The 22,692-nt window shown below is 39.7% G+C and overlaps 1 protein-coding gene across 8 annotated transcripts in view; it reads left to right on the top strand.

Moving 5' to 3' along the window:
- Nucleotides 1-22,692, top strand: part of EPHB1 (EPH receptor B1) — a 436,605-nt gene that overhangs the window by 354,928 nt on the left and 58,985 nt on the right. For all 8 annotated transcript variants that reach the window (XM_078389291.1, XM_020786358.3, XM_078389288.1 and 5 more), the window contains exons 7-9: nucleotides 3,334-3,496; nucleotides 7,283-7,391; nucleotides 10,273-10,337. In XM_078389291.1, coding sequence (XP_078245417.1) covers nucleotides 3,334-3,496; nucleotides 7,283-7,391; nucleotides 10,273-10,337 — 337 coding nt within the window. The remainder of the gene's footprint in view (nucleotides 1-3,333; nucleotides 3,497-7,282; nucleotides 7,392-10,272; nucleotides 10,338-22,692) is intronic.

Below are 22,692 nucleotides of genomic sequence, written 5' to 3' on the forward strand. Positions count from 1 at the left end.
GACACTAAATTCATGAGTCACAAGCTACATCTTCATAAATATTTGATGGAAACCCTAACAGTTAAGTTAGGTATTTGAGCAGATGGATCTGACCCTCATTAACAACACCAACAAAAAAACCTAGAAAATGTGTGGATAATGTTTGGAGATGAAATAATGAAACTGAAACACAATATGGCAAATACTATTTGAATTCTGTTTCTGAAATTCAATTCCCAGTGGAGATTGCAGGGGCGTTTTTAAGAGCACCTGATAAATTGCAGGCAAGGTGATTTTGGGAGTCTTGGGCCTTGATACATACCTGTAGATGATGCAGGTATATGACTCGTCTTACAGTTGAATGTATGGCCTACAGAATGTTCTGCTGGAGGATGTCATTATCTGAAATCAAAGCTCTGTTTATCTACTTTCTCACTTAAAAGCTCTGTTTATCTACTTTTGCACTTACAATACTCAACATGCATCTTAATATTGCAACATTTGAAAATATATATAGACTCTAGTACAATCATAATCAAAATCTTACATAAAAAATAAAGTGTCATGTCAGATATTATAGCCAGAGAAAGCCTGTTCAAACAAGTGAGTTTTCAAATGATACTTGAAACTCATTTAAGTCTTACACTGGTCACCGAAGAAGTTTAGGTTTTTACACAATGTGAGTTTAATACCTGCTTCTTATAGTTTGCATATGCACAGACTCTCCAAAGTTGCACTTTTGGTAGAAGGCTATCACATTTTCTTGAACATCTGTTGTGATCTATCCTGTACTCTCAGTGACAGAGCATATTCATTGCAAGCTACAGGCACGTTGTTGGCACAGGTGTAATAGGCACTTTTTGGCTACCTTGCATTATAGTCATACAGAAGAAGGGGCAGAATCTGTTCTCTGTCATCCCAAAATGCAGGACACGCAACAATGGGCTCAAGTTTGGAAGCCAGATTTCAGCTAAATATCAGGAAAAAAATTCTAATTGTTAGAGCAGTACAACAATGGAACCAATTACCTCAAGAAGTTTTGAGTGCCCTAGCAGTGGAGGTATGCAAGAGAAATTGGACAGCCATCTGTCAGATCTACTTTGATTTGGATTATTGCACTGAGCAACGGGTTGGACTCGATGGACTCGATTTGTCTCCATGCCCACCCCAACCCTGTCAAGTCTGTGCACTTCCCCCAAAACAGAGACACTTTGGACTGTAAATATACAATCACACTGCCAGTTATTACTCATTTAATGTGGTGCTACATGTTGCTGCTATGCTCCCCAGTTCATTATTTTGACCAGTGGTCTGGTCAGTTTTGTGGATATGTAACTGCAAAAGGTAACGTATCCATGTTAAGTACAGAAGGCAGGTCACCTGTCTGATCATGTGGCTCCTTGTATAACCATTTGTAGGAGGAGCCACTTAACTAGGCAGCTGACCAGACCCCTTTGTAGCAACTTCCACTTTGCAGTTCCATTTGGGAAAAAAAAAGATATTAATCTGTATTTTAAAAACTTTTTTGACAATCATGACATCTCACTGTCATGTGGAAATTTTAATTTAATTATGTCTAAAGGGATCAACAGCACTCTGAGTATTTGCTTTTTAAAATACAGTATACAGTGGTGCCTCGCTTAACGAGCGCACCGTTTAACGAAGAATCCGCATAGCAACCCATTTTTTGGGGACGCTAATGCGATCGCATTGCGATGTTTAGATAGGCTAAACATCACATTGCGATCATTTCTGCACCCGGCGGCCATTTTGGGAACAGCTGATCGGCGGTTCCAAAATGGCCGCTGGGTGCAGAAAATGGCCACCTGCACCATTTTTGCACCCTGCCCTCACTTACCGAGGGCGTGAAAATGGCGGCGCTATGGAGAAACTTCGCAGAACTGTGAGTTTAAGAGCCATAGGAACGCATTAAACTAAGTTTAATGCGTTTCTATGGCGTTTTCCGTTCCGTATAGCGATGTTTCCCCATAGCGACGGTTAATCTGGAACAGATTAACCTCGCTATGCGGGGCACCACTGTATATTAATAGTAATATCACTATTACTTAAAAATTGTGCTGTGCCAGAGATTTCTGCCATGAGAAGTTCAACCATTTTCATTCAATTTGATAGAGAAAAGAAATGTCATTTAAAAAGAATTTCTAAAGAGGGGAAAAGATGGGAAATTATCATGGTCAATTCAGGATTTTGAGTTAGCCTCTCACTGCACAATTCCTGTGTTAACTGACTGCTCCCCCAGTTTAATTAAAGCCAAGGGGAAGTACATTCTCCCATGGTGATTTTTTTCAGATCGGAAAGCGTGGACAGCCAGGGAAAGCAGAGACTGATAAAGGAGAAAAAAAGCCGCACTTCTGGCCATCTTGCAGTGTTAACAATCAACTGAAAATTTCAAAGAAAAGGACTAGTAAAGGCCCCTGAGAATCAGACAGAAAAAGAGATGTCTCTTCCATGGGATGAAAAACACTTTTGAGAAACTGGAAGACAAGTTCTGACACACCTTTTTCTTGGAACCAGATACAATACTGCCCTCATTTTTACCTGCTACAGGCGTAGAGGGAAGAAGCTGTATTATGAGCACCTGTAGTCATGACAAAAAATATATATGATGACCCCTCAAAATGCATTCAGAAATGTTAAGGAGTGTACCAAATTCTAAAGAATGACAAGTACCAAAAGGAAATTTCACAGATGTTTTTTCTAAGAAACATTGCTTTTTCTTACTCTCCTAGAGACAGAAAGTAATTGCCACCAAATTTCTCCAGCATTTACAGGAGGTGCCTCCCCACTACCCCAGTTGGCAAAAAAGTGGCACTGTTGCGGCCACTGCTAATGATGAGCCAAGCTTGGAGAAACTGCTGAAGGCCGTTCTTCTAGAGAGTTTGTTGAACAATGATACAAATTTTTCTGGCCACAAATAGGTTGGAAAATTCCAAAGGTTATTTCCACACAGCTATACTGGAAAAAAATTAAATGAGAGAATGAACATGTAGTTTGTGCACTCTGTGGTTATATGGAAAGCCCTAACTTCTTCCATCCTTGCCAGAAAGGTCAAATCTTGTAAGAGTGCTTAGGTGTCCTAGATGCATCCCAGCCATTAACCATCATTGTTCTGTTGCATCCCATGCTCAGGCTGGATGAGAAACCTGCAAAAAAGTCATTGCTAGCATGTTTCTTGGCTTTGTTGAAAGAGAATGAAAGGAAAAATCTTCATGTTGCATTTCACTGCCATTGTATCTTTGATGACTTATCAGGAGAAGAATAGATCTTAGAAGCACTTTTCTTCTTCCCTTGGATTGATACCTTTTCGCCTCTTCCGTTTACTGTTCTCTGAAGGACCACAATGAGTACAACTCCTCCATGGCCAAGAGTCAGACCAACACAGCCCGAATTGATGGGCTGCGACCCGGAATGGTATACGTGGTACAGGTGCGAGCCCGAACTGTCGCTGGCTATGGGAAATACAGTGGAAAAATGTGCTTCCAAACCCTTACAGATGGTGAGTGTGCGCAGCAACAAAAGGAGAGAGAAAAAGAGCAGGGAGTGGAGCTGTGTGTGAGAGAGAAAGAGGTTGCATTCTTTGTCAGTCTTCTAAGCTATAATTGGATTAAATCAACTTGTCTCTCCAAACCCTTGCCTCCCAGTGGGGTAGCGTGGCGAGAGCCAGGCGATTTGCAGAGATGTTTGATTAATTGTCAGCTGGAGGACTAATCTGGCTGTAATCTCTTATCTCTGCTTCTATCCTGACCATGTAAGTGTCTTTTTTTAAAAAAAAAATGATTTCTGTATGTGAAAAGGTTCTGAATGTTTGTTTCCCAGCAGCAGAGACATAAGCAGAACCCTTCTGTGTTGGAGTAATGGTCTGCCTATCATGCATTCAGCAGAGAGGAATATTTTGTTTAAGAGAGAATGTCTATGGAAGTATAGTGTAAGCAAGCCATTACTTCCTCTGTACTCATACCAAGCAGATGAAAACACTAAGCACATTTAGATGAATATTTCAAGGCTAGATTATCTTTGAAAGTGTCTTTTGATTGTATCACTGCAACGCCTTCCTTATGTTAATCGCAACAGTTATACAATCCCTTTCTGGGTTCTAGATGAAGCAGGGATCTGCACTACTTTAAGGCTTAATGACTACACTCAGTTTATTTAAGCAGCGTACCGCAACACAGTAGGAATGAATGACTATGTACAAATGTACATTTTCTTTAAAAGGCTGGACGTCAGTTGTGGGTGGGTACAATTGTACTCCTGAGTTTACTCCGATGGCCAGCCCTTTCTTATTCAGCCATAGAGAAGAAGATGGATCAGGTCACCACAGCCGTAGAGAAAAATGAAACAAGTAGTGATGTAAAGCCTTCCTTGACTCATTCTTGCACTCAAGAACAAGGTGTCATGACATTATTGTCCTCATCCTGTGAAAGGGCAAAATTAAATATCGGTGCTATCAGCAACAGAAGAGAATAATAACTTTTTTGTGTATACACTAGATATGAGGACAAATATAAAAATGAATCAGGATATTCATTAAATATCCCTGATTTGCCAGATATTCGTTGCTTCATATTCTTAAGGTCCAGAGATGCCAACGAATATGAATCAATGAATATAACCCTTTTATATCAGTTTCTTCCTTCCCTATCTGCTTATGCCCCCACCGATCAGCTGTTCCTAGGGGGCATAAGCAGAGATGGGTTTTCCTTTTCGGTGGCTTGCTAAAGCCTGCCTGAAGGGAATCGCACCCCCGGGGCTGGGGGATGGCTTGGTTCCCCTTTCCTCCTCTTCCTATGCCCACATGCCATAAGAAGAGGAGGGAAGGGATCAAGGAAGGATCAAAGGGATCCCCCAGCCGCTGCATGATTGCTTTGATCCCTGCTTTCCCTCCTCTTGCTATGCCACACAGGACATAGCAAGAGGAGGAAAAGGGTAAAAAATGACCCGACAAATGACAAATTGATTTGTTGCTCATCAGGTCACTGAGGGGTAATTTGTGATTCATGGGTCGTCAAGTTTGACTACCCAGAAACCAAGTTGAAGTGCCATTTTGGTGCTTCATCCCCATCTCTAGTATACAATAAATAAAACTGCAGAAATAACACAGCAGAAGCAGCACTTTCATGTAAATAACACAGAATGTCAATAGCTTCTGCTTTGTTTCATGGCCTATAAAGGGTTGAAAAATAGGAGGGGGAAGGGAGAGAGTTTTTTGAGTCTTTGTTTAACTATCAGTGGGTTCTCCTTTGCTTGCTGTATGTGTGTACTTTGGTTCTCGAAGAAAAAGGATGTTAGGTTTGTGCAGCAACTTGCACAATTTACAGAGAGTGAATAAAATAGTACTCTTTTATCTTGCTGTTACTTAAAGGTGAGGAAATGTATGGGGCTGTAAAATTATTCATTAGGGTGTCTGATCAAGTTGAGATAGCCTAAAAGCAATGAGAATGAAGAATTAGTGTTGTTTCCATCCTTGGAAAACAGGTAACCAGTATTGTGTGAATGGTTTGATTCCTCAACAGTGAAGTACCACAGAGCAAAGGTACCTCTGCCATACCTATGCTTTGAGAGGTGGTATATCTCAGTGAGCTTTTTCATTGCTATAATTTCCTCACTCTAGTGGCTCACACCATGAAGCACTTTAACTCTCAAAATGTAACTAAGTCAGCTTCACTACAAAACGATCATTGTCTAGAGTCCAAGTAATCTAATTGAATAAGGAAATGAGGAGCATGTACATGGACAATATGACTGAATAAATTGACGTTTTTTTAAAATGAGTTTCCTTCATACTTTCAATTAGACAGGCAAGGATCGTATTCTGAAATGTAAGCAGCTAATTGAAATCTAACAAGAACGGATATAGTGGATTATTAAATAATAATTGATTGTTAGATGAGATTTTGTTCAGAATTTAGGTATTAGACCTCAGATAATACAGGTCACCAGTAATTAACTGCAAAAGAGAATAAGAAAATTAAAAGAAGGCGTGAAACATTTCTACTTCTCTAAATTTATTTTGAGCCATTAGAGGCAGAATGATCAAAAGATGTGTGATAATGTTAATTATATTAATTTGTTAATGTTGTCCATAGGACTATTGTGGTAAAATTGCAATGGGATAGTGCCCTTTATCTGAATGCTTCATACAGGAAAGGAGAAGATGTTACAAAGGATATTATTTCCTGGAGTTTGGTCCTGGATTGCAATTCTGGTTTGCCAATAAATGCAAATTATATTGTGTCCATTCAGATGTAATGGCAAACTGAGCTTTGCTAAAAATAAATTCAGCAGCCACAATCTTGTTGTGAAGCTCAACTAATGCAACAGGAATGATGTCATCAACAGCAAGAAGTTACTGTTGATTAAAGATTTTTTTTTAAGTTCCAGGGTGTACACAGATTGCATACATGCATTCATGTGCACCCTGAAATAGAAAAAAGAAGTCTCTAGTCAAGAACAATCCACTCTGGACTATCAAACTTGCCATAGAGACAAAACTGTACAACAGAATTTCAGCCACTAAGTAATTATTGTGAGAGTGGAAGAACAGAATGAAAGTGGAATATGAGTATCTGAGGTTTTTTTTTCTAGGCTTTTTCTCATAGTGCTAAGTATGTTTTACTGTTACATATCAGCTTAGCTACTCTGCCTCCATAACACAACTTGCTATATTACAAAGATTCTTATAAGGCCTCAGAGATCCTCTAGAACAGTGGTCCCCAACCTTGGGCCTCCAGATGTTCTGGGACTTCAACTCCCAGAAATCCTGGCCAGCAGAAGTGGTAGTGAAGGCTTTTGGGAGTTGTAGTCCAAGAACATCTGGAGGCCCAAGGTTGGGGACCACTGCTCTAGAACACTGGTGCTTAACCTTTGTTACTCAGATGTTTTTGGACTGTAGCTCCCAGAAGCCTTCACCATCAGCTCTGCTGGCTGGGGTTTCTGGGAGCTGCAGTTCAAAAACACCTGAGTAACAAAGGTTAAGAACCACTGCTCTAGAACAGGCATGGCAGAATATGACTCTTGAGTTTTGGATGGAAAGACAATTCCTACTCAGCCATGGAACTCACTGGCCTTGAGAAAACCACGGTTAGCTAGCATTGTTTTACAAGTTATATGATTTAATAACAAGTTCTAGGGTTAAATGGGATCACCAGTCTTAGGATTAAATGTGTATGTCACCCTGAACTCCTGGGAAGAACAGTGATAGATAAATGCAGTAAATAAATAACAGAGATTTACTGTTAGCAATGAGCAAGGTAGAAAATTACAGAGCCCTTATCTTTTTCAGATGACTACAAGTCAGAACTGAGAGAACAACTGCCTTTGATTGCTGGGTCTGCAGCAGCAGGAGTTGTCTTTATTGTCTCCTTGGTGGCTATTTCAATTGTTTGCAGCAGGTAACCACTCTAAATGTCGGTTTTCCTTTTCATTCCAAACTTTTACCTGAACGAGACTGTGGAAATATGCACATTTTCTGCTGAGCAGCTGTGCTTTGTAGAGATTACTGTAACACAATCTACCAATCAGAAAAGGTGTGGGTGAAATTTTAGTTTGTGGAGATAGAGTTGTGCCTTTTTATGAAGCGCAAATGTTCCAGTTAGAAAATAGTCTCACATACGGAGACAGAATACTGTGTACTTCTCTCATGAGAAATGCAAAGCTTTCCAAGCAATGTGTTGAAATAACATTACCCATTAATATGTAACTTTTCCAGGTAATCTAAGCATAAAATCGTACTTTTTATTAATGCTTATTATACCTAAGACAGTTTATATTTCGGGGCCATTTTTGTATTCTTTTCCTGTTTTTAAATTTAAATTATAGAAATGTGTTACTTTTTGAAGAACGACCATCAGCTGCTCAAAAAAAAAAAAAATCCACAATTATTTTGGATTTTCTAAATGATATTTTTAAAAAACCAAGTAATTAATTACTATTTTAAAAAAAAAGAATATTTCAAGTTACTGAGAAATGCTGGATCACAAAAACCCAATATGGGTCATGTCAGTCTGCATTTAACAGTTTCCACTGTGAGAAGGCTTTCCTCCCTGTGTGTGCCACCTTTTCAGTATTGGGCCTTAGCTTGACCCACTTATTTATTTATTTATTTATTTATTTATTTATTTATTTATTTATTTATTTATTTATTTATATTTTTTCCTTCCTTCCTGCTGGAGGATACAAGGTGGCTTACAGTATTTAAAAGAAACAAAGTCAAAAGCCAAACAATTAATTATTACAATAGTAAAAAAATATTAAACAAATACCATATTAAAACTCGTAATAAGAACAATATTGAAAACACAAGTGAAACACAGAATAAAATGCTCCTTCAAAAATCTCCTTGGTCTACCAATCATTCAAAGGAAAGGCTGCCTGAAGAGAAAGGTCTTTGCCTGCTTGCAGAAGGACAGCAAAGATGGGGCCAGCCTGACCTCCTATGGGACGAAGTTTCAGAATCTGGGAGCTGCTATAGAGAAGCCTCCCATGTTCATGCCAAATGCAACCCACATAGATGTACCAAAAATATTCTGATACGGGTTTCCTTTGGAAGGCTTAATTTATGGCATGTAGCAATCCTGGGTTTGGGTGTCATCATGATTAGGACCAGATTGGTCTTTCTTTGCATTCCTCCTTATCTTTATCCCTCCATCTACTTTGCATAGAAGTTTGTGGTAAGGAGTTTTCGTGGCACAGTGGTTAAACTGCTATACTGCAGCCACCTCTGCTCCATAACCTAGGTTCAATCCCAGGTAGCCAGCTCAAAGTTCATTCAGCCTTCCATTCTGAGGTCGGTAAATTGAGTACCCAGCTTGCTGGGGGCAGGGGTGTCAATGTGTAGCCTGCATAATTCTAAACTTCCCAGAGAATGCCTTGAGCACTATGAGGTGGTATACAAGCAGCAAGCTTTGGTTTTTGCTTTAAATCCTGGTATGATTTTTTTATTTTCCCACTGCCTCCCTGCTGCTCCTTTAGAATGCAATCCTAACTGTCCAAGAGCTGGCTGACCTTGCAGTAGGCCAGCTAAGGCTGTCCTAAATTCAATTTAAACATGGGAACTTCATATGTGTATCCCGGGGGGGGGGTGCCATAGGGTCCATTTTGGGGGGCAGAACCAGCCTGGTCCACTTACCGGGCTGCTTTTCAGCACACATGTGTAATGGCAGCATTATTTCACTAAATGCTGAAATAGTCCTACCTCTCCCCTCGGCTGACCTCTCAGCAGCTGAGCGGGGAGACTCATCTTCCCACCTCTTCTGCCAGAGCAGTCAGCTGTGATCTGCTCTAACTTTGTGCTACCACTGTAGCTATGTCTTTTTGTTAAAGGACATTTAGATTTGACATAACTCGGGTCTATCATTGCCTCACCTTCATATCTCTCTCCCTTTTTGTCTCTTCTCCCAGCAGATGTTAGCCAGCAAAGCCATTCTGCTGTCAGATATATCTGTTGGCAGATCTCTGAGATCAGCTGGCAGAAGAGTGTTCTGTTGGCAGAAGGTGCTAACCCTTTATGACTAGTGGATCTTTGAATTATGGTTGCACTGCTCTTAACTCAGTTGCTGAAATCTATACCAAGATTTTTCCCAATTGTAAGTGGCAGTGGCCAAAATTTGGTTGCTCAGCACAGTAAATTGTTCCAGAGTAGGTCCGTTGCATCAGTGGGCAATGGACCTACTCTGAGCTACCTGCTTCATAAGTTATATTGATTGAAATGGGCCTATTGTAAGTACAACTTACTTTAGTCTAGAAAGTCACAGAATGGGCCCATTGACTACTCTTGAGTCAGCCTGCTCTGGTGCAATGTACTATACTAAGGAAGAGGATTTGGCTAATATGTGTTTCTGAGTGAGATGTTTTAAACAGTTCTAGTGACTAGTAGGAAAAACTCAGAAGGTAGGAGCGAAAAAGAATAATAGGGAAAAAAGGTAGAAAAAGGACAACTAGGGCAATTTGGGGGAGCTTATTCCCCAAAGGAATTACCCTGTTTAGGGTTAACATTTAACGTGGCCCCAGTTGAAGGTCTTGGGCTACAATTTAACATCCTCACTAAAGAGTAAGCCTCAACAAACCCACATATTCAATTGAGGTGTTAGATACTGATGTAATAAAAGCAAACAAAACCTGTGAATCACTACCAGACAGGGTTAGGCTCCTGTGGGGTGGTTTTGTGCCAAAAAGACCCCTTATTGGGCTGGTTTTGTACCAAAAAGATCTCTGTAAATGTATATTGCTTGGGCACTGACTGAACTAATATTTACTTTTTTTTTTCCCCACTAGGAAGCGAGCCTACAGCAAAGAGGCAGTTTACAGCGATAAGCTACAACATTACAGCACTGGTAGAGGTGAGTGCGCAGGAAGCCTCTGGAAAGTTTGAGAGGAGGCAAGAAAATTAGAAGTGCTCCAGTTAAAATTGTATTGTTTTGTTTTTTAAAAATTCTTGCTGGACAGGTCTGGAAAGTAATCATTCTCTAGTTACATGGTTCACAGTTATAGCATGACTTGTAGAGGGTATGAAAGCAAGAAGACTGAATTTGGTGATATGGCTGGAAATGGGATTGGGGGTAAGAGACACGAGGAATGGGTAAAGGAAGGGAGGCCTTTGGAATGGAAAATTGGGGTTACTTCAATGAGGCTGTAAGGCACTGCTGTGACTCCGCTGCAAATTCTTACCTGGAAAACTATAATAAAGAAGGATGGTTATGAATGTATGTGAGAGAAGATAACATAAGAACAAGCAAATCTGTACCATACATTCAAGCTTGCATGGGAGTTAGAATTTCCACAACGCAAATCAAGAACAGAACACAAGAGAAGGGGGAGAATGGAAGAATTTTAAAAGCACTAAGGGATATCCTCAACCTCTGATAATTATGCCCTCCTGGCTTTGTTTAGTCAACTGTCTAAGCTGTTTTTTTGGAATGTCTTTTGGTTTTCCCCAATACATGTCTTACAAAAAACAGGAAGCCACAAGATACTTTACTCATTTGCCATCTCCTTAGCCAGTTACTTATTTTCAGTGTGGGCTTGTCATCAGCCTTTCTGCAAATGCCCCTGAAAAACAGGTCTACATATAGACCTCACTCATCAAAGCCGAGAATTTGTCACAGATTACTGGAAAAGAACAACGGTCTTTATACTTGCTACAGTTTGATTGGCATGCAAAGACAAGTACTTGGAAAGAATCCATCAACAAACATTTTATCTAAAAAAAATAATAATCTTCAGTCTATGAAAGTGTTCTCCCTTTTAACACATCCTCACTTTAAAATATATAGGTTCATTAGTCACGAAGAAATATAGGCAAATGGCTTTCCATCAGCTGTTTAGTAAGCGGATCATATTCAGATCTTTCCCAGAATGTAGACTGAGCTTGTGAAAGGCAGCAAATGAGCCTTTATAACCTGAGTTAGGAAAGTTAATAGGATAATAAAATAGCAAGGCAGCAAACCTGGCCAGTGAGTAATCGCTGCCCATCTACCATTTTCTACCAGCACCTACACATACTTTACACACTCACTAAGCATACAGAACCAGCTGCAAACAATTATATTTGGCAGTTCCCAGGTGTTTCAGGGGAAATCTTCAACACAAATGCACACTGCTTTTTAGGGCTCTTCAGATTACTGCCAGCAGCAATACCTAAGTAAACTGCAGCCAAAGCAGGAAATGAGGTACAGAGAAGAAACTCAAATTAGGAGCAGCTGAAATCCAATTAGCACTTTAGAAGAGAAGCTTCCCAGATTTCCCCTTTGTTAAAAAGAAAATCTGAGCCTAAGGTCTAGAGAAGTACATCCTTATCATAATTCAAATAAACATACAACCATAGAATTAAAGATTAACCAAAATGTGTATGGGAAATGGGCTGAATTAAGGTTTTGCACTGAATCTAGATTTCTTCTTGTAATTCCTGGCCTTTAAACATTCTGTTGAGTTTTTCTTAATTTTAACCTTGGGACATATTGTTTCTGAATTCCTTCTCATTTACAAAAGATGCAAACTAGTTGAAATCTCAGAAGGAATATTGCTTGTTCCAGGAGTGTAATGACTGAAAGATATGATGGGTAATTCTGTAAGATGAATGTGAATATTGAGGTTGTTTGTCTAGAATAAGGGTAGGCAGAATGTGGCTCATGGGCCAGAGGAAGCCCCCCTGGGATCTCTGTCCCCCGGATCCCCAAACACTCTCATTTTTTAAAAAATAAATTATTTCTCAAGAAGGCATCTTGTGTCCTCTAGTGAGTGTGAGGGACCCTTTTGTAATGTCTTGGGCGTCATGTAGAACCCCTGGAGCACTACCCATATTCACACTCGCAATTTTATTTTATTTTTGAAATTGGCTGCTAAGGAACATAAGGAGGGGTTTCAGTTTGGGAAACCCTTTTAAAAAGCTTAACTTTAAAAAAAATCACTGTAGCAAACTTTACAGTGTATAAATACTGCATTAAACTGTTTTTTTTTTTAAAGGATGCAGATTAAGAGTGTAGCCATCCAGCTGTCAGCACATCTGAAGAATGACTTTTGGCTCTGCTTAAATTGCCCAACCCAATTTAAAGATCTACAATTACAAACCAGAAAATAGTAACTATTTTTCCCCAACATATTTAAAGAAATGTGTAACAAATTAATTAATGTCTGCACTTAGTTTGCCTAAATTTTGTGCCACAGAGCAATGCCTGTGGTTTTTTTTTATTAAATTGTCCAAAAAATGTAGGACTGAAATATTATACGTATATAGTTACACTACTATTTTAGCTTTGTAGCTAACACACTTTCTGGGAACACTGAGTACAAATATGTTTTACAGACCATGAATGATTTTTATTTCACTTTTCTTCCCCTTTTACAAAGCTGTAGGGAATAATATGTGTTATATACTTTTCTCACTGTCATAAATGCATATTCTTATGAATGGAAATGTGAGCAAGTTAGTAACAAAGCTTTAACAGTCTGGCAACTTACTGGTTCCATTTGTGGAACAGGAACCCATAGAACTGCAGGGGGAGGGGAGAGATAAGAGCATTTGATGCTGAAAGGTAAAGCTTACATTTGTGTAAAATCAGGAAGTGTGATTAAGGGGTTGTGACCAACAGAATGAAGATCTGAAGTCCATCGGGGAAACATAGAGGACAATCCAGAGACTGCTCACTGTAATTCACTGGTGTATCCATGATATTTCCAGGGTATGTGAGTACAGAATGCTGTAGCTCATCGTCGTTGTTTAGTCATTTAGTTGTGTCCGACTCTTCGTGACCCCATAGACCAGAGGACGCCAGGCCCTCCTATTTTCCACTGCCTCCTGGAGTTGTGTCAAATTCATGCTGTAGCTCATATACTGCATAAATTCACCAGTAGAATAATGCATTTTAACAAGTTCCTCCTTGGTGCAACCTCATTAGCTAATTTGCTGAGTGAGATTCAATGAGCTGGACAACCTGTATCCCTCATTATTGTCTGCTTTCAATATTATTTATCCTGTATTCGTGAAGGCTTTCGCAGCCGGGATCTAATGGTTGTTGTGGGTTTTTCAGGCTCTTTGGCCGTGTTCTGAAGATTGTTTTTCCTGACGTTTCACCAGTCTCTTAGTCGGCATCTTCAGAGTTCCTACTCCAGTCCTCTGAAGATGCCGGCCACAGAGACTGGCAAAACATCAGGAAGAACAACCTTCAGAACATGGCCAAAGAGCCTGAAAAACTACCATTACTTACCCTGTTTGGAACTAAGGTACATGTGCTGTAACTCTCATGTTGTCATCTTTTTGTTAAAAGCAGCAGTTGAGCTGTGGGTTAAATGTGACTAGCATGCCTGTGGGGGAGGGATTTTGCCCCATTCCCCGTGCCAATTACCCAGTGCAACATACCCACCTTCAGTCTGTTGCACAAGGAAAAATGGGCAGGCAAAATATAGTGCCATGGTCAAGTGTGTATATGTGTGTGATTAAGAATCTTAACTGGAACTCCCAGTTTTCTATGGCATATTGTTGTTTAGCCTTCTTTTAAAAGTCATATGGGAGGTTAAAATGAATAAACACATGCATCAGAAAGTAAGGCAGGTGTTATAAAAGCCATTTTCTAGATTAGTATTGGGTAACCTGCAGCCTTCAGATGTTATTAGACTTTAGTTATTAGACTTTAATTCTTGTCAGCTCCAGCCAGCAAGGTGAATGAATGGTCAAGGAAGGGCAAGTTGGATTCTAATCAGAGCTTGGAAGTTGGTTTCAACTAACATAGAAACCTGTGACCAGTTACATTTTGGATAATGAGTAATGTAATGAGTAGTAAAAAAGTTACAGTGAAAATTAGATAACCAATGATTAAAAGTTATTTAATATAATGAGCTATATTTTCTAGATACTTTCAAGAGATTTAAAGACATTTTAACCTGTTTTATAGATATTTTAACAGGAATTTTCCAGGTTTTATGCAATTCTTTTATTAAGCCTAAGTGGCAAGGGAAGTAAGTATTCTTTGGCTATGTCTTTTGCATTTTTTAAATTTTTTTTTTGCAGAATGCAGTATAAAATTTGTCACTAAAGGGAACAGAGAAAGTTTCTTTGTATTTTCCTAGCCTGTTGGCAACACCACCACCTTGCATTCATAATTTGTAACACAACCAATCACTCTTCCAGTTGGGGTACTGAAGGTGATAATGATAAGCTGGTTGTGGGGATTTAATGAGTGATCAACAAATTCTTTTTAAAACACAGCTTTCCAAGCATTAGAGTATAAAGATCTGTACACTCTCAGGTTGCCCATGTCTTGCCTAGAGAATGGTCTGATGAGGAACTGAGAAGAGGTGGTTGGTGAATTTTTACGTCACTAAAAGGTTAACTCCATTCTGATATGTTTTTAGCCATTCTTTGTCTCTGGTGGAGTTCATCCTTCAGAGCTTCATATTTGAAAGTAAGGAGATCAGGACTCAGCCAGTACTTGACTGGGAGACGGGTTGACAACCTTGCATACTCTTGTTTGAGTTCTTTAGGGGAAGGATGAGATACATATATTGTACCAAATCAGTTAATGTGAGAGTGAGACCACTACTTCTAAAGCTCTAGAGATGTCTTTGAAGAAGATGCATTTATGACATCAGAAACTCATACATCTTGGTTTCTTGCTATGTGCATGTTTACATGTGAACAGGAAAGTGTAAAATCAGAGAAGTATGCCATGGTCCCATGACATGGACCAATTTCACTTGGGTTATCAGGTCTGTGGCCAACAGGGGACGCTTAAAGGCTCACCCATCCCAAACATCTCTCTGGCCTCCTCTTCTAGAACATGGCTAAGCTAACCATTGCTCTTACTTGGCTGTGTGTACTCAGCCAATACAGTACATTTATTTCTTCTTGCAGGAATATGGAACCAATTATATAAATTGACCATAATATATGCCTACTTCACCCCCTTTATAATTGCTGGCTACCCTCCTTATATTCTGGCAAGCCTAACTGAAAGGTTTTGACTGTAAGTCTGCTGTCTTGATAGTGGTCTTCACTACAGATATATAAATAAAGCTGGGAGCAGCATAGTGTTATTTTTCCAATACAGGTAAAGACATGAGATCAAAGTGCACATATCCCTCTGGTTGCTGTTTGTCGACTCTTTGTTTTGAGAGTTAGCTTTATGTGTCATGACATTTGGGTGTATTCTTCTACTTTTGAGCTGTCTACAGGAGGTTCTCTGAGATGACCCTGCCACCCCTGTAGCCATCAAAACGTACAGCAAACATATTTGCCACTCCACAAATACCTTTTGGTCTGTTTTTATATACTGTTAAGTCTCTTCCCTTTTGCCTCTGTGCTCCTCTGTGGTATTTCTTGCACTCTTTATTCCTGTTAGAGAGAGTTGTCTGAACCATCAGTGTATTTCCCTGTTATAGCTCTGGCCCTCTGACACATCCCCATGGCTGACAGTTCTCCAAAAACAGCACTTTGGCTCACTTTCTGAAATAAGTGTTGTTGTTGTTGTTTAGTCGTTTAGTTGTGTCTGACTCTTCATGACCCCATTGACCAGAGCACACCAGGCCCTCCTGTTTTTCACTGCCTCCCGGAGTTTGGTCATATTCATGTTGGTCGCTTCGGTGACACTGTCCAACCATCTCATCCTCTGTCGTCCCTTATATATATTCAAATCCAGAAAAAGCAAGTGCATATCCCACTGGAAGGAACATTATCAGGACAGCCTCATGAAGACATGTTTTGAAACTGCTGGTATAAAGTAAACCAAGAAATGTAGGCATGACAGTGTATATGGTTGGAGCAGAATTTAACATTTATTACCAGATACACCCCCACCCTTTTTGAGACAGAAAGCCCTAGAAACAATAGTTTCTTTAATTCATTCTCTTTGTTTCTTTGTTTAATGGCTGTTTTCAGCTATTCCAGCTGATACACTTGACAGAGTCGCTGGGGGTTTGAAGGTGGTATCCAGGCCCTGAGACCTTGCCTGTCCCCAGCATGGAGGATGCAGAATGCAGGGTCCAGGGGATCACCTGAAAGCTGATAGCTGTCAGGAGATGCTCCAGGCTTTCAGGGTTGCTTAAAGTAAGGCACTGGGGTAGCTATGGTATGATTGTTTATGGATGAAATAAGGGATAAAAGAGGGAAAGGAAGAGAGAATAAAATATTTTATCTATAGTTTTAAATGTCAGGACAAAAAATGGAGCAAATTCCATTTCCACAAATCCATGACATGGAGAAAGCATTTTTCTCTGTCACTTCAATCTGCAGGAGAGGGACAGCAATTCCAGTCTTTACTATTTGGCTAGTGCAAATAAAACATATATCAGGTTAAAATTTATGTATATATAGTTTGTACATTTTGCCTTTCAAGATGGGACTTAAGGAGCTTAAAAGTAAGAATGAGCAAAAAAAATGCAGTTTAAAAAAATACAATAAAACAAGTAATTTATCTCTTAATTCCTTAAACCATTCGGTGAATGTTGAAGGCTATACAAACAAAGCAGCCACATTTGGAAATTCATTATTTTATATCTCTTCTTGCAGATGTTAATTAACTATATGCATTCAAGTTAATTTTCACTCATAGTGACATTTCCAGGATTTTGTAGGTACTGTATAGAGTAGACAGAAGTTTTTTTAAACCGGTCTCTCTTAGTAGCTTTCTGGAATTCTGTGACTTGCCCAAAGCTGCACTTGTGGCAGAACAGAGAATCCCATCAGCAGTGCACACTCTGGATGATCTCAGCAAGCAACTTTCTCTGGAGTCACTTTGCGGATTTGAATTCCTGGCTCCTGGATCTGCTGCTAGACACTTCAGCCCCCCAACCTATACCAGTTCCTCCTTGCAGAATGGCATTGTCTTATTTACAAGCAAGAAGTACAGCTGCACTTCATCCCTTGCTTGAATAGAGCAAGGAAATCTAGTCCCACATCTTTTTTCTTGCTTTGACCAGTCTGATCTATTGGGTGATCATAGGGTAGACATGAAGGCACTGCGCATCTCTTAGAGCTATCACTAGCGTCTGGTATTTGTATACATAGATATACTTAGAGGTCCCATTTATTGGTTAAGAAGTTGAAAAGGTTTGCAATTGATTTATGTTACCACATATATTTTTAGTAAGTATCCATGCCAACATGCCTTCTGCCCTTGAAAATAATAAATAGTAGAAATTGAAAGATGTATCTCTTTGTTGAATTACTGTCATTTGTTGGTAGAAAAGCATACACCTTTTGATGCATGGAAGAGTCTTCCTAATGTGGAATAGGAAGGTTGTGAGTGATCAGTAAGATAGGAGAACAAAGCTGTTCTTGTTGATGCATAATAAGATAAGGCAGAGACTGGAAGGCGACAATATGCATATCTGCTTGTTTCCAAACCATGGAACCTAGACACCTGAAATGTGCCATGGATACTAAAAAGACTCTGAGGATATGAATTTTGAGCTTATTTATTCTAAAAACGGATCAAAGCATTATAATTAATTAAGACAAATGTTCTGTTAAAGAAACTGACATCAAAGGGATGAACAAATTCCATTTTCCTTGGTCTAACCCAACCATACTACTTGAGCTAGAATGAGCAATATGAGCATATGTGCAACTTGAAGGAGAACTAGCAATTTTCTCTTCCCGAGTGATTGGGGAGAGAGGGAGGACTCAGGGAAGAACTGGAAGGATGGGTGAACCTTGTATCTAGTATATTTTTGTCTTGTCTCTTTGGCCTTCTCGCTAGTATATTGTTTCTATTATATAGCTTTCTTTCCTGGTTAAGGTTTTTTAGTTAGGTTTGTTTGCATTTAATTCATTTTTATATTATTTTAGATTTTATTATTGTTTTGAATTGCTATACTTTGCAATTTTGATATTTGAAAGCTCAAACTTAAATGGATCTGTTAGCCTTCAAGGTGCCATAATATTTTGTCCTATGGGTTATTAGTGGAAAGAGCAGATTACAAATGTAAGAATGGATGGATGAATGAATGAATATCTGTCTGCAGGCTGTAGTACCATCATTAGACACCAGGTATCTTTCTTCAAGAGGAGACTGGAGACAGGCCTGAGAGATTCATTTCTTCATAGAGCCCTTAGACAACTACAGTTGCTTTTTTCCTCTGCAGGACTCAGAAACTCTTTAAACAGTATAGAGAAACATGGGAAGAATGATTTCCCACTGGTTGTTAAGGAATATGAGGAGAAAGAATATGAGGAGAAAGAAAGATGAAATGAACTCTGGTGAGATGGAAAAAAGAATACAATTAACACGAAAGGAAAGAGGGCCAAAGAAAAGAGGAAAAATTATGGACCCTGGTATTGAAGTGGTGGTGGAACTAAAGGGTTTCTAGCCCAAATGGAGGTGGTAATCCTGCGTGTTAGTCACATGCATCCTTTGCTCCTCACTTTCAGTAGCAAATTCATGTACTGTAAAACTTTGTTTATAATGGCACAATTGAATGTGCTTTTTGTGCTGCTTCATAAATATGGTTCCAAATATTTCAAGCCACTCTTGTCCATAGGCAGCTTCCAAATTCTGGAATATTCCCTCATCCTTTTAGTGATAGCAGAGCCATTGTTAGTAGCTGTGGCGTTTACCCTGCAGTCCCTGCTTGTTTCAACAAACACAGAGCTCACACGAGTATCCCAACTAGTATGCCACTAGTTGATCTCTTTATCAACCTATATTTCCTATGAAAGACTGAGGTCCATTCAGTACTGAACTTTTACACAGAAACAGGTTTATTGATTACACGTTGTTTTAGAAATAGTTCTTAAGCACATTCTTAAAGTTGCACCAAGCTTCAGTATTTTACTTTAACCTCTTCTATCTTAATTAATACAGGTCACACTCTGACAAATCACTCCTTAAACACTCTCTCTCTGTCACAAACCCCCAAACTCTTTATCTCCTCTCTGTCTCTGACTGAACTAACTAGACTCTGACTCACCCCTCCCTTCTAGTTTCTCTGGCTCCGCCTCCCAACAGCTCCCATTGGTGCATGCCGATAATCTTCTACCTGAACCAAAGCACAGTGATCACTACAGTAGCATACACACCTTATAGATGATCAGAGGTATTATGAAATGTTGGACCATTTGAGGCCATCTTGCTCTGGCAGATAGGGTAGCTGCATTTTGATTTACAAGGTCATTCTTGATTCTTCTGTGTTATATATTTGTTTTACTTTTTTAATCTGTAAACTGGCCTTGGCTATGATCTTGTAAATTCCTTTGTAATCCAGCTAGTGCATCAGCTGCACTTGTAAAAAGATTTATGGAACAGTAAAACTGTATGTGATGAAGCCATAAAAAGATTTATGTACTGGCAAAGCACCAATGACTTCATTGTAGGTTTCACTGCTGGGAACAATAGAAGAGAATTTGGGATGGAGCATTGTCCAAACATCAGCTTTTCCCATTCATATCTAGTCTACAATCCTATGCTCCCAGGAATGTGTCTCAAGGGCCACGAGAAGGACCATCTCTTACTTTCCAAGGCCTTCAGTGATGCCTGATGATGCTTCAGCCTCAGAAAGTCCATCCCCTTTCTCCGTCCTATTGATCACAGAGGATCTGCCCCTTCCAAGGATCAGGCTAGCCTTGCCCTTGCTATCCCAGCTTTTGCCCAAAGAGAGCTAAATCTGAAAAGGAGAACAGTCTCAGTATCAACAAGTGACCAAGAACCCTGATTTTCCAGGTTTTTTGACTGGGTGGAAAATCCTGAGACTGCTCCCCTTTTCAGATTTAGCTTTTCACCTGTGATAATTAGGTTGCAAGAGTGGTGAGGCTAGCCTGCTCCCTTTCTGCACAAGTTGAAATTAACTCTTTTATTGAACATCTAAATGTGGCTATAGGAAATCTGATACAAGCAACTGTGGTCACAGTGAGAGTAGCAGATAAATCTATGATTTGATGGACAGATAGAGAACTGTTGCTGGTTTAATGGTTGCTAGCACAAGGAAAGAATGAGCAAACCAATTCCAGGAAAAGACGAGATAAACAGAATGGAAGATGTTTGTTGGGGAAAGGGGAAGAGACTATAAAAGTGAGTAGGAAACTCAGAGCAATAAGGCTGACTTTGGTGCCCACTCACAAAATAAGAGCATTATCATTTTTAGGAGTGTTCTCTGAATATGACCAAATTCCAAAGTGAACTGAGTTAAAATCCAGAGAGATTCAGGAGATGGCCAAATCAATCTGGGATTCAGAAAGAGTCCAAGCTGAATTAGTTTTCTGAATCACTGCACCTGGGCTCAAAATGAATCCTGTGGTTGGTGCACACACCACCTACTGTATTTTTCCATGTATAAGATGCCCCCCCTTTTCTAACCCCAAATTAAGAAATTTTAACTTAGCTTTGAGTATTCAGCCTTTGGGCTCAGAACACTTGGACATTACAAGTCCCTGTTGAATCTGAGTACTGCCTACAGGCTCGAACTTCAATGAGGTGTGTTCCAGTTGGTCTGTACAGCATCAAACATAAGTTACATAGGGCTCCTGATTGGAAGAAGCTAAGTCTCCTGACTGTAGGAAGCTAAGCCTCATGATTGAAGGAAGCCTGTTTGCAGAGACAAGGTATGGGCTGTTTTGTTCTCTCCTCAGCTTACTTCCATGTATAAAACGACCCTCAATGTTTAGTCTAAAGAGTTTAGACAAAAGTATCACCTTATACACTGAAAAATACGGTACATTTCAGTAAAGCTACTGTGTAAAAACATGGTAAATCTGGGGGCAAGAACACAATACAGTGGTGCCTCAACTTACGAATGTCCCGACTTACGACCATTTCGAGTTATGACCAGCTCCAGCTCCAAAATTTTGCTTCGACTTGTGGCCTGAGCTTCCAGTTACGATCAAAAAAAGGCAGGGAAAAAGGGTGGGAAATTCAAATTGCTAACTGTTGGTAGGCGAAGAGGCTGCTTCTTCGTAGCTCTTTCGCCCCAGCAGTTAGAGTGAGTGCGATCAGAGGAGGCTTGGGAATGCCTGCTAAGGTAAGGTGCTGCTTTTTGCTCTTTAAAAACTGTTCTGGGTGGGTTTTGCAGGGTGGGTTGGAGGGGTTATGTTTCTGTGCTGTGTTGTTTTTTTGTTGTTGTTTTTTGCAGCCCCAGCATGGGGCTTGCTCCATTGTTTATTTTTGGCTTTGTTTTGTTTTTAAGCCACAACTCCTTCAGGGTTTGCTCCATGGTTTATTTTTTTATTTATTTGTTTTTGCAGCTCCAGCGCATTCCTATGGGGCTCCCTCCATTGTTGTTTTTTTAAGCCCTAGAGCCTAGGGGCTTGCTCTGTTTATTTTTGGGGCTTGCTCTCTTTATTTTGGGGTTTATTTGTTTTGTTTCGATTTTTTTTTTTTTTGCATCCCCGGAGCATTCCTATGGGACTTGCAGTATTTTATTTTTATTTTATTTTGGGGGTTATTTTTTTCCCCAGCTGGAACGGATTACTCACGTTCCAATGCGTTTCAATGGCAAATGGTGCTTCGACTTATAACCATTTCAAGTTATGTCCATCTTCTGGAGTGGATTATGGTTGTAAATCGAGGCACCACTGTACTGTGTTCCTTTCTCGTTCCTTCCTTGTTTTTATACTCCTCTCCATCATTAGTTAATTTTTTTTTGTTCCTGTGGATATGCTTAATCCTCATTGGGTGTTCAGGTGAATGACATTCTTTTATGCCCCTCCTTTCCAGAGCCATTCCTGCACATTATGGAATATCTTTGGAGATCTCTATTTTCCACTTATCGGTTTTCCCTGAAAGAGTGGATAATACAGAGAACAGAACAAGAAATGGGAAAAAAGTAAGGGAGGTAACAATTCAGTAAATGGAAGTGAGTCAGTGGGTAAGCCCAAGGTGCATGCCCATCCTTCCATCATTTAATTGAGTTCTGTTTCTTGCAGAGCTTATTAAAGTACAGCTCTGAAAATCTCCCAGTCAGCATGACCAGAAGTCATACTGTCTTCCAGATTTTGTGAGCGGTAGTTGAAAAACTGAATTTTCTGCTTATGAGTTGGCATCCTCTGCTTAGACACGGAGTATGTAATATATGTATTGTCTGCCTCGTACTGTTCTCTGTCCTTGGACAGCCGTTACATCTTTTGTACAATGTGGTTCCCTGTCAGGGATACATCAACACTCTTATCAGTTCTTAAAACGGGAGTAGTATAATAGCACCCTTTGAGACTGGTTAAAAAGGCCCTAGAGGGCTATACTGGAGTTTAGGAGGTCATGAGACTCTCAGTTCCCT

The sequence above is a fragment of the Pogona vitticeps genome, chromosome 3 (genome assembly GCF_051106095.1).
Source record: "Pogona vitticeps strain Pit_001003342236 chromosome 3, PviZW2.1, whole genome shotgun sequence".
Classification (NCBI taxonomy): domain Eukaryota; kingdom Metazoa; phylum Chordata; class Lepidosauria; order Squamata; family Agamidae; genus Pogona; species Pogona vitticeps.